The sequence below is a fragment of the Marmota flaviventris genome, chromosome 4, assembly GCF_047511675.1.
Source record: "Marmota flaviventris isolate mMarFla1 chromosome 4, mMarFla1.hap1, whole genome shotgun sequence".
Taxonomy (NCBI): Eukaryota; Metazoa; Chordata; class Mammalia; order Rodentia; family Sciuridae; genus Marmota; species Marmota flaviventris.
Genome location: NC_092501.1, coordinates 1610068 through 1622471, shown reverse-complemented (window position 1 = coordinate 1622471; position 12404 = coordinate 1610068). Strand labels below are relative to the sequence as shown.

At 57.3% G+C, this 12404-nt stretch overlaps 1 protein-coding gene across 18 annotated transcripts in view; it reads left to right on the top strand.

Moving 5' to 3' along the window:
* Positions 1–9993, top strand: part of Jakmip3 (Janus kinase and microtubule interacting protein 3) — a 53433-nt gene extending 43440 nt beyond the window's left edge. For 12 of the 18 annotated variants that reach the window (XM_071610679.1, XM_071610677.1, XM_071610682.1 and 9 more), the window contains 6 exons: positions 2997–3062; positions 3762–3830; positions 3918–3995; positions 7223–7426; positions 8207–8272; positions 9943–9993. In XM_071610679.1, coding sequence (XP_071466780.1) covers positions 2997–3062; positions 3762–3830; positions 3918–3995; positions 7223–7426; positions 8207–8272; positions 9943–9993 — 534 coding nt within the window. Of the gene's footprint in view, positions 1–2996; positions 3144–3761; positions 3831–3917; positions 3996–7222; positions 7427–8206; positions 8273–9942 lie in introns of all 18 variants that reach the window. The other 6 variants (XM_071610675.1, XM_071610669.1, XM_071610680.1 and 3 more) reach the window with 4 other exon arrangements.
* The last annotated feature ends 2411 nt before the right edge of the window (positions 9994–12404 follow it).

Here is a 12404-nt window from a genome sequence, read left to right as displayed (position 1 = left end):
AGTGGGGATGGGGATGTTGCTCATAGACATGCCAAGACTCTTGTGGGTTCCCACTTCCCTGATTTGGGAGAAGAAACAGAGTCCATAGATAATCCCCAAATCTCATTTGGGGCAGAGTTCCAATTTCTGTCAAACTCCTCAAAATAATATTAATTACCAGTGGGTAATGTAATTGCACTACTTCACCCTCATCCATTCATCCACCATCCACTATCCATCAGTCCATCCATTCATCCACCATCCACCATCCATCAGTCCATCCACACACCCACCATCCACCATCCATCAGTCCATCCATTCATCCACCATCCACCACCTATCAATCCATCCACACACCCACCATCCACCATTCATCAATCCATCCACACATGCACCACCCACCACCCATCAATCCATCCACACACCCACCATTCATACATTCATCCATCTTCCATCTGTACACCATCAATCCATCAGTTCCCTCCATCTACCCATCATACATCCAACCTGCATGGTCCATCCTCCATGCACATACATACATCCATATATACATCCTTGTCTCTCCATCTACCCTCCGTCTGTCCAGGAATCCATCCACATACATAATACATACATACATATAAACATCCTCCATCATCCATCCACTCTCCATTCATTCACCATCCATTCATCCTTCATCACTCATCCACCCATCATCCATTTATCCATCCATTCTCCTTCTACCCTCCATCTATCCATCCACCATCCTCCATCCACCTATCCATATGTTTATCCTCCTTCTGTCCATCCATCCATGATTCATCCATTCCCTATTCACCTATTCATCTTCATCCATCTGTCCTTCTATATCTATCTACCCACCATCCCCATTCATCTATTCATTCATCTATTTATCCATCATCTACCCAGCTATCCTCCATTCATCCATCCTTTACCTATTCATCCATCCATCATCCATCCACCCTCCACCCATCCACCCTGTGTTCATTAATTCATTTGTCCACCCTCCATTCATCTATCCACCATTCATTCATCCATATATCCATTTACCAGCCTCCACCCATTATCCATCTATCTATATATCAATTCACATATCAATACCTCCATATTATTAATACATGTTCTATCTGTCCCCCATCTTTCCTCCATTTATCCATCTATCCATCCATCCATCCCTTTCATCTGTCCTTCCATCCTGCATACATTTCCCCACCCCTCAGGGCCTTGTATGGATAGGGATCCCTTCTGTCCTTACTGCCCTATCACCTGGAGAGCAGTGAGAAAACCAGGGGGGCTGCCCTGGCTGTGCCTGCCCCTCCTGAAGACCTGGTGGCTCCGTCACAGCTGCAGGTGGTGAAGCTCTACCCCAGAGTCAGGGTGGCTGGGGTGTGATACACTCTGGGGTCCCACGCTAGGAACCAGTCCCCATCATGGGCCCTTGGGAGTCATATTGGGCACCCTCTGATTCACAGCTAGAGAAACTGAGGCTCCAGAAGGCGCCTGGGTCACAGAGAGGATGGACTGGCAGCATCAAGGTGACAGCTCTGCCTAGTTCTGTTTCAGGGCTCCTTCCAGTCCACAGCTGTCCACCCAAGCTCACCCCTTACCATGACTATCCTGGAGCCATCACACAGCCTTGAGGTCACTCTCACAGAGCACAGGGACAGAGGAGACTGGGGACTAGAGGACAGGTGGTCAGGCTTCACACTCAGAACATCCCATGGAGAATCCAGGCGGTTCCTCTGATGAGCCAAGGGGTCATTCCTTCAGGTCTTACTCTGCAGCCATTTTAAAATTTTTTTAGTTGTTGTTAGACACAATACCTCCATTTTTATTTATTTTTATGTGGTGCTGAGGATCCAACCCAGCACCTCGCACATGCTAGGCGAGCGCTCCACCGCTGAGGCCCAGCCCCAGCCCCTGTACTGTCTTTTCAGTCAAACTGCACATGCTCCTTATGAGTCAGGACTTCACTGTGGATCCTGAGTCACAGTTTCCTCCTGTGGCCCCTGGAGCTGGCAGCCAGACCCTGATGCAGGCGGCAGCTGGATCTGAGAGTGCCCATATCCTCAGGGGAAAGTCCTTGGGCCCCAAAGAAAGATTGACCCTGCCGAGAAAGACCACCCAGCTGTCCCCTCTGGATTTAAGCATTCATAAAAAATGCAGGGAAAAAAAAAACAAGTATTGAAAGCATTTCACAACCATGAATATTTGATCTTCTCTAGAGGAGGGGGCATATGCGGAGCACTGACTTTAAACAAAGAAAGGGTGTACTAAAGGCCCACCCACTATCCAAGGTGCCCAGCTCAACCTTCTAGACTTTCCTCACTATGGAGATGTGGTCAAGGCCCACCTGCTAACCTAGGTGCCCAGCTGATCCTCCTAGACCTTTGTCACCATGGAGATGTGGTCAAGGCCCACCTGCTAACCAGGATGCCCAGCTGATCCCCCTAGACCTTCCTCACCATGGAGATGTGGTCAAGGCCCACCTGCTAACCTAGGTGCCCAGCTGATCCTCCTAGACCTTTGTCACCATGGAGATGTGGTCAAGGCCTTCCTGCTTGCCAGGATGCCCAGCTGATCCCCCTAGACCTTCCTCACCATGGAGATGTGGTTGAGGCCCACCTGCTAGCCAGGGTGCCCAGCTCATCCTCCTAGACCTTCCTCACCATGGAGATGTGGTTGAGGCCCACCTGCTAGCCAGGGTGCCCAGCTCATCCTCCTAGACCTTCGTCACCATGGAGATGTGGTCAAGGCCTTCCTGCTTGCCAGGGTGCCCAGCTGATCCTCCTAGACCTTCCTAGTTCTGGCAGTGAGAGGATGAACCGAACAGCACCAGAGCGTATAGGGTCGAGGGCAACAGGTATCAAAGCCCGAGCAGCTATCTCAGTGAGAGCATCTCTCTGTGGCCCTGCTCCCCTGTGTCCATCTCCTCAGCCTCGCTGTGCATCAGTCACTCAGCTCCATCCGGGAAGGTGCTGCCTCTGACTTTGCCTGTGTTCTGCTTTTGGATGTAGAATCTGACCAATGAGGAGCAAGTGGTTGTCATACAAGCCAGGACGGTCCTGACCTTGGCCGAAAAGGTAAGGTGCAGAAACTGGGGGACGGCTGGGCTTCTGCCCAGGGAAAGTCCTCTGCCTGGGAAAGGGTTAGAGGGTGGCGGGGTCCCTTGAGTTCTGTGTGTCCCAGGAGACAGGCAACCCTCACACAGTGCCTGCCATGCACCTCTGCAGAGGGTAGATCATCCAGACACACCAGATGCCAGCTCTGCCTCGGTCCCCTCCCAGAGACTGGAAGCTGGGTGGAGTCTATGAGATGGACCTCCAGGACCCTTCTCTGGGCCTGTCCAGTCCATTCACTTGCTCCTGGACCCACCTCTGTCCAGACCTACCTTGGGGCTGCTGTCAGCACCCTCCTCAGGCCTCCAGCAGCAGGGGAGGGGGTGCCGAGCAAACAGGGGTTCCAGGAAAGGGCCCACCCTTCTCCACCTCTCCTGGCAGGGCTCTGCAGAGGTGTCTCTTCCTGCTGCATCCCAGATCAACATCCATCCTCTCCCAGGGGCCAGTATTCCTGGACAATAGATAGGGTGTGCAGGGGGTCTAGACCTTCTGGGTGTGCAGAGCCCGTGTTGGGGCCAGCCCAGTCCTGACTCCCTTCCCTAAACCAGGCCTCCCTCCATCCTCTCCCAGGTTGTGTCCATGGATCAGGGGGAGGGGTGGCTTAGATATCTCTAAGAGTGGCCCAAGGGGACTCTGTCACCTGCTCATTCTGTTTGTGCCCAGTGGCTCCAGCGGATTGAAGAGACAGAGTCAGCACTGCAGCGGAAGATGGTGGATCTGGAGAGCGAGAAGGTGGGTGGCATCTCCCCCGCCACGTGGCCCTGTATCACATCCCAGGACTGGATGCCCGAGGCCCAGCCCTGGTTCTCCGTGTTTCAGGAGCTGTTCAGCAAACAGAAGGGCTACCTGGATGAGGAGCTGGACTACAGGAAGCAGGCCTTGGACCACGCCCACAAGGTAAGGGGGACCAGGCTGGGGGACTTGCTCACACACCCATCCCCGGCCAGAAAGGGGTCCACCTCTGCCCTTCTCCCTCAAGAGCACCAATGAGTGAGTCCTGAGGATGTTTATTGCCCTGCTAACAAGTGGTTCAACCACCAGCAACAGCAGGGGCCCATGACCACTCCAACAGGGTGTGGAATGAGCTGATAAGATAGAACTCACTGGAACAGCACCTGTGTCAATAGGCTTTTTGTCACCATGACAAAATACCTGAGAAACACAGCTTAGATGGGTGTGTCTTATGGCTCACCGGGTCAGCACTGCAGTCCACAGTTCCTTGACCCAGCACTGTGGACTGGTGGTGAGCAGGACTATGATGGCAGGGAGGTGTGGTGCAGCAGAGCCACTCACCTCACTGTGGCCAGGAAGCAAAGAGTGTGTGCCTGTGTGTGTGTTAGTCAGCTTTCTGTCACCCAGAAAGAACAACTTAGAGGAAGAGAAGTTTATTTTGGGCTCATGGTTTTAGCGGTTCAGTCCACGGTCATTGAACAGCATTGCCCGGGGCCTGAGGTGCAGCAGAGCACGGCACAAGGCACGGAGGAGGAAAGCTGCTCGGTTCACGGCACTCAGGAAATAGAGAGCAAGGCAGGAGCAGGGACAAGATGCAGTCCCCAAAGGCACATCCCCAGTGACTGCTTCCTCCAGCCCTGCCCTACCTGCCTAGTTGTCACTCAGTAATCCATCACATTGTTAATCCATCGAGTGGACTAACTACCAGTGAGGGCCCGACCCTGATTCAGCCTTCATCTCTGAACATGGCCTTGCTGCCCAACACTTGCTGAGCCTCGAGCTCAGCTGGCTTAGCCACTTGCCAGCAGAGAGGCCTGAGTCTGTGTCTTGGCCTCTCGTGGCAACTAAATATATTGGTTCCTGTCTCCTGGAGTCATTAGGAGAATAAAGGTCACTATGTGAAGAGCAGTCATGGTGGCCTGGTCCACCACCGCTGTCCCGGTTTGGGAATAGCAGCTGTTTCTATTGTCCCCAGCAGGCCCAGGGGGCTCTTCCTGAGCTGAGGGTGGGCTTCCTGGGGTCTGGGGTACTCCCTCTGCTGGGTGAGGTCTCCCAGTCAGGGAGGAGGGTGGCCTCCTGACCTTAGAAGGCTCTCAAGTCTGTGTGCACCTCCCTTGCTCAGGAGCAGGGGGATGTAACAGAGATATCCTCAACGGAGGACCAGAAAGCTCTGGGTCCTCAGAGCTGAGTGTCTCCCTGAGGCCACACACACTGACTCACAGAAATAGGCACCTGCCCAGCAAGGCCCTGCCCTCCAGAGCAGCCTGATCGCCGCCTCACCTGGACCTTTATAAACACAGGCTTGGTGGAGAAGGCCTGAGTGCACACTGGGCAGGAGAACGTCCTGCAGCTTTCACATGGGTGGACTCGGCCTGGAAGGAAGCCTGAATCCTAAGCACTGCTGCCATCTGTGTAGCCACTGTCCCCCCGTCCTCCTGAGGGGCCAGGGAAGCCAGTGCCCTCTGCTGGGGTTTCCGCTACGGACGCCTGCTTGTCTGCAGAGGGTGTGGTCCGGTTCCACTTCGTCCCCTGTGGCCGGCATGAGCCTAGGGCACCTCCAGGTTGAAAACTAGGCTGCAGGACTAAGTGATGGTGGTGACGGTGGTGGGCACGGTGGTCCTGCTGAGGGGGAGGGATGGTGGGACGGTGGTGACAGGGATGTGGTCAGCCACTTTGTGGTGCCATCCTTGTTTTTGACACTCAGTGTGTGAGCATGGCTCTTTTCACTGTACGATGAGACTCTGCTGTCATATTTTGTCTGTCATTCATGAGGGCCACAAAGAACGATCAGAGTGACCTTAAGTGAGCAGTGGTCTGTGGGTCCCTGGGTTCCCCCACATCCTCTGTGGCTCTGCAGGAGGAAGACTGTGTGGGGTGCTGATTGTACAGACCTCGCTTCTGCACCTGGAGCCGGCTGTGGGGCTGTGTGGTCTTGCTGAAGTCAGAGGAGGCCTGTGGCTCGTGCACTGCACCTCCTTGTCAGCCGGGGGTGGCGATCAGTCTCCCCCAGCAGGCGTGGGCCGAGCCTCTGTGACATTGATCCCAAGGTCTCCCTCAACCATTCTTGTTGTTCCCAAGGTCTCCCTCAACCATTCTTGTTCTAAAAGGCCGGGGCTCGAGGAGCGGCTGAGTGCAGAGCACTTTCCTGGCATGCTCAGCCCGGGTTGTCCCCAGCCCTGCACAAGCACACGCACACACACAGCTCATCTTAAGTGTATTAAGTCCCTCTGCTCTGAGAGGTGGTGATTGGTGTGAGATTGAGTGCAGGACAGCAGGGACATTTATTTTGTGGCCATCAGCAACAATACCATGCAACGTGTAATAGGCCCAGAAGGAGTTGGGTTTTTTTTTTTTTCATTTCCTAAAATTTTTGCTCAGCCAAGGGGATTTTCACAATCATCTGCCTGCAGAGAAGGGAACACATGTTTCTGAATGAAGAAAGGGCTATCAAAATGAGAATTCTGGTGAAAATTTGAGACTTGTTTTCCTAAAGAGCTCATCAGGTGGCTGGGGCTGTAGCTCAGTGGCAGAGCACTTGCCTCGCACACATGAGGCACTGGGTTTGATCCTCAGCACCACATAAAAATAAACAAATAAGGATATTGTGTCCATCTACAACTAAAAATATATTTTTAAAAATAAATAAATAAAGAGCGCACCAGAACTCTCCTGAAGAGGGCGCTGTCCAGATCAAGTCCACACCTGGGATTAGGAGCTGAGTGCTGGCTGTTGGGGAAGGGGAAGGCGTCCCTGCAGGGATCCACGGAGGTCCCTCAGTCCCATACTGGAGATTTGAGAGAGGAGGGGGTGTGCCCTGCTGAGAGTCCCCACCTGTGGCAGGACCTGCTCCCTGGCCATGCTGCCCGGTGACTCCCAGCCCCACACTCTGCCTGTTGGAGTGTCATCCCTACCTGGGGTTGGGTCCTGGCTCAGACTCCACCCGTTAGCTTCTCCTCCTCTGGGTTCTTCTGCTGGACAGGAAGGTGGCCCATGTGCTCCAGATCCTCCCCGGAGACCTGTGGGCACACTGTAGCCCCTGACTGCTCAGCCCTCCTCCCCAGGCTGGCGGTGACCTGGCCTCCCTATTCTTCCTGAAAGGTGGGCTGTCCACCCCGGGGAGGGCGGGTCACGTCTGGGAGAAGGTGGGGACTGACGCGCCTCCCTCCGCCCAGCACATCCTGGAGCTGGAGGCCATGCTGTTCGACGCCCTGCAGCAGGAGGCCGGGGCCAAGGTGGCCGAGCTGCTGTCGGAGGAGGAGCGCGAGAAGCTGCAGGTGGCTGTGGAGCAGTGGAAGCGCCAGGTCCTGAGTGAGCTGCGTGAGAGGGACGCGCAGATCCTGCGGGAGCGCATGGAGCTGCTGCACCTGGCCCAGCAGGTGCGCAGACGGAGGCCAGAGGCCTGGGTCCCGCCTTCCACAGGCCACCGTCTAGTGGCCACGCCCCCGGCCAAGCCCTCTAATGCCCATACCCTGCCACGGCCCTGGCCTCATCCAGCCTTCTGCCAGACTGCCTGCCCCACCACAGGAGGCCCCCACTGCATTCCGAGACCCTGGCGGGTCCCTTCTTTCAGAGCGCTGCCTCCCAGGTGTCCATGGTGCTGTCCCTGATGGCAAAGCTGTGGTCTGGGACAGTGGCCGGCCAGTCTCACTCTAAGGGGAGGCCAGGAACCCTGGTGGCCTGTGTGGCCCTCTTGATCACTATGCTCCCCAGCTCCCATGGGAGTGCCTGGAAGGGGCTCCTGTGGATGCGTTCCACGCTAAGAACACCCTGCGAGGGTGCAAAAGGTTCAGATCGCAGACCTAGGTCAGCTGCTGTGTTGGTCTCCTTGGTCTCCAGGGTGGTCAGGGTGAGGGTGGTCGCTGCAGCCCCCTCACTCCATCAGACAAGCTGTGGTCGGTGCTCAGCTGCTCCCAGGGTCCCTTCCAGGGTCCCAGGTTCTCCTTGGGATCAGCAGTTATGACCGCAGCCTCCCTTTGCTCTGCTGGAAGAGCCTTGGGAAGGACAGTGGCCTGACTCCTCACCGTCACCTTGGGTGTCTGGCTGCCTTCCTGCTCCTCCTCCTCCTTCTCCTTCCTCCTCCTCCTCCTTCTTTTCCTATTTGCTCAGTTTCTCAAACACTCTGATTATTGAAGGGTTTCCTCCTCCTACCATTGCAGAGAATTAAAGAGCTAGAAGAAAGAATAGAAGCTCAGAAGAGACAGATCAAGGAGCTGGAGGAAAAGGTAACATGATCGCAGCCCTCCTCTGTGCAGCTCCGAGATCATGGATACAGAGTAGCAGGTCCCTCCCACCAGAGCCAGTGAGCGGCCTGGGCCACCCTCCTGCGCCAGGGTGGAGTGGAGCAGAAAGGGGCACCGGAGTGGGAGCTTCCAGGAGCCTGGGCGGGGAGACAGGAGCCCCCTCCAGTGAGCTGGCCTGCAGCCGCAGTGGGCATGCTTCCCCAGGCCTCGGCTTTCCCCCTGCAGCGAGGTGTGGTGGTCGAATGGCCCAGGGCCCTCCAGAAGTGCCGGGTGGTGCTCAGACACTGGACCCCCACTGACACTGGCAGACGCAGGCCGCTGTCAAGGCCCCTGTCAAGGCGGAGGCCCACCCTCGCTCTCGGGGTCGGCTTCCCTCAGGGCCCTTCTCTCTCTGCATGCAACTTGGGGGCCGGTTCAGTGGTTTCTGGGGTCAGATCTTTTCTCAGCAAATCGTACTGCTTGTCGGACAGATTTCACCAAAGTGACCAGCTCCAAGAGTGAAGTGGCCAGTGGGACCCCCATCTGTCCCTTCCAGGGGGAACAGGAGACTGTCATCTGGACAGGGCCTCCCTAAGACACACCTTGGGTGCTCCCTGCCCTCCAGGGAAGAAAGGTCCCTCCATACAGCAGCCCTCTGGCAGCGGGCCACAGTCCTTCCCACCGCCCAGCCGAGCCCTGCTGCCCCTCAGTGGCGATCACTGCCTCCTCTGAGGGGCTCCAGTGCTTCAGCTGTCCTTAGCTGGGTGCTCAGATCCACTGTGAGGAACGGGTCCTAGGGCTGCTAGGTTTCCTTCAGGGATTGGGACACTGGTAAGGTCCAGAGGGGACACAGCTCTTGGGGCACAAACCTCAATGAGGCCTAGGTCTCCCCAAACCCGTGTCAGCTCCATCATGCTCTCCCCACAGGGCGCCTGTTTGTGCTCGACACCAGAGCAGCTCTAAGTGCAGGGCGTGGGTCTAGGTTTAGCTGAAGTAGCTCTTCATTGTCAGGCTTTCTCTAGAAGGGTCTGCCTTTGCCCGCAAGGTGAGGCTTCAAAACTTGGATCTATGCCGGGTGTCGTTGCATTTGATGGCTCAGAGTGGCACCATGACCCAAGTCTTGTCAGGAGATCTTGTTTGCCAGGCACCCGGAATCCGTCTGTGAGGCTGCAGCCATCACAGCCGCCTGCTCGTTCTCTTGCGTAGACCCCCAGTCCCCAGAGGCTCCCCCACCCTGTCGTGTAGGAGCCCTGGCTGTCCACACCCCTGACCCCCAAGGGGCTCACCCCGCCCTGCCATGCTGGGGATGCACTGGGTGTGGGGACCCCGCTGCACACACTTCTGACCCTCAGGTCAGACACCTTGTCCTGCCATGCTGGGGACCTGGCTGTCCACACCTCTGACCCTCGGAGGCTCACCTTGTCCTGTCGTGCAGGGGAAGGGTGGGTGTGGGCCCCCATTGCACACCCAGCCCAGCTCTGGACGTTGCTGGTCCCTGAGTGCATCCTGGGGCGGCAGCACCCAGGTTCCCCACAGTGTGCCCTGAAGGTGCCAGCCCTCCCCAGCCAGCCCCCGTCTTACTGTCTGAAACCGGTCGTTTCTTGCCAGAAGCTCTACAAACTCTTTTTTCTCTCTCTCTCCTCTGTTTCCCCGTCCTCCCTTTCCCTTTTCAGTTTTTATTTTTGTTCTTGTTTTTCTCCCTAGCTTTCATTCTCTGGTCATAGCTGGCCTTGGCCCTCTGATGTGGTGAGTACCTCACAGGCTGCATTTGGGACAAGGGTCCCGCTCTGCTTTGGAGAGACCACAGTGGCACCTGCCTGCCTGCAGTCTGAGAAGCTGGAGGGACCCTCCAGGACTTCTGCAGCCCCTTAGAATGCCACTGTGCCCTCCAGAGCCACAAGTCCCTCCCAGGGTAAGGTCCACCAAGGGTGCAGGGCAAGCCTGCCCCAGGGTTGGAGACCCAGCTTTGGACAATAGGCAGCCTCTTCTGCAGTAGAACAGTTACTTTGTGACTTTCCTTTATCTTTCTCTGGTAGCTCCCCAGCACCAGCCTGGGTCCTGCGTCCCCTGACACATGGGCTCTCCCACAGCCACATGAATGGTAGCAGCCCACGGGCCTCTGGCTGCCTGGTCACCCCCCCCCCCCCGCCCACACCAGATGAGCAGGGACACCACATCCTGTTTTCTTGGTCTGTGGGCCCCAGGCTCCAAGGGTGCCGAGAAGGCCCTTCCTGGAGAGCAGTGGTCGCCCTCCCAGATGGCCCCTGCCCCTCTGATTCCTGTGCTCTGCATCTGTGTGTTGCAGTCCCCCTCAGAGTCGGACCACTGTCCTTCAGCGGGACCAGAGAGTGGTGGGTGCTGGCAGCGAGACAGGACATTGCATCTCATCCCTGAAGACCCAAGAGGGTTGATCTCTGCACAGCTGTCCTGTGGAGGACGAGGGGGAAGGGACACTAAGTGGAGGCCACTGTCTGCTTGGGATGAGCCAGGATTAGAACTAGTTTTGCTGACTGGGGCTTCTCTGGGAGAGGCCTGGCCTTGGCTGCTGGGCCCTGGGGTCCCTCCTCTCAGACAGCAGTCCCCATCCTGGTCACGAGGATGTGTGACATTCCCTGCCAAGCAGGGGTAAGCCCGCTCCTGCACGGGAGCAAGCCCTGGGCCACCCTCCTCTGGTTCCTGTGGTAATTGCCAGTGTTCTTGGAGGAAGATCTTCAGAAACAACACAGGCCTGTCCTCAGGAGAGGGTGAAGCCCCTGGTTTCAGTGGTGACCTCATTCAGGGAGGGTTCATCGGGGACAACCCTAGGAGGCTCCCGGGCACCTCAGGTGCACACAACGCCAATGCTGTGACCCTTGCGGAGGTCCTGAGCACTTGCAGAGGACAAACCCACACCTGCCCTTGTTCTGTTTCATTGCCATCTCCGTGGGGACAGATGAGGGCTGTGGCCACTGCTGAACCTCCTCACCCCACCCCAAGACATGAAGGCGGAAGCCCCTGAACTGCTGGCCAGGAGCATAGTGGCCCACCAGAGCGGGATGGAGAGTGTGGGGAGCCCAGAAAGGACCCTACCTCAAGGAAAGCACACAGAAAAACAGCCGAGGACTGTCGCCCAGACACCCAGCCCAGAGAGCCCTCTGCAGGGCCTGAAGGCTACCATCCCCACGGGAGCCAAGGCTGCCCCGTCCAAAGCATCTGCACGCCAGGAGCAGGCCCAGGGGAGGAGACAGCAGCACCTGGCTTTCTACGGACCTCAGAGAGGAGCCCGGAGTCCAGGGCCTGCAGGTGAGGTGGACAGCTGTCCTCTGGGAGGGCCTCCTTCCTGCCCTGTTTGGTGGTCCCAGTGTGGGTCAATGTGCCCGCTGCTTCTACTCTTCAAAATGTGAATCGGGTCTCCCTCTGCCAGGGGAGCCGGGTGTCTCCACCTCTGCCTGCACATGCGCAGACCCCCCTCCTCTCCTCATGCCCACGCACACCCCAGCCCCCTGCCAGTGCCCTTTGGGGACCCACCCAAGCCGTCACGTCTGCCAGGGTAGGCTCCAGCCCCACCCACTGCCCCCAGAACCTTTATAAAAGGAAGCTTCCCGCCTTGTCTCGGGGAGCAAGCTGTGCTCGAGGCCCTGCCCCCACGCCCAGTGCGGCCTTGACGGCCCCTGGGGCACTGAGGGGCTCAGCTGACCTCAGGCGCCTCCTCCAGTCCCTCCAGACAGGAAGCAGTGCCCTGGGACGTGAAGCAGCGCAGCCGCCAGCTCTGGGCTGCCGAGGCAGCTGCCACTCAATGAAGCTGCACTGAGTAGGTGGCGCACCCTGCCACTGAGGGCTCCTCTGCCAGCCCTGGTCAGTGGGCAGCACAGCCAGTTCAGATCCTCCTGCCAGGCCCCTGTGGGAAGAAGCTGGCTGGGAGACTCCTGAGCCTTTATCCCTGACCAGTTACCCCTGGCTACCTCCAGGCCACCGAAGGGGCTAGGCTGAGAGTGTCGTCTCCAGCTGTGGCTCTGCGTGACACAGACCCCAGGCCTGGTGGGGAGCTCCTCTCTAGCCCCCACTGGCTGGGGCCGGGGTTCCTGTGGAGAGTGGAGGGGGATGTGCTGGTGGGGTGGGTAGGTGCACAGTGGCAGGCAGAACCCCGACACACGTC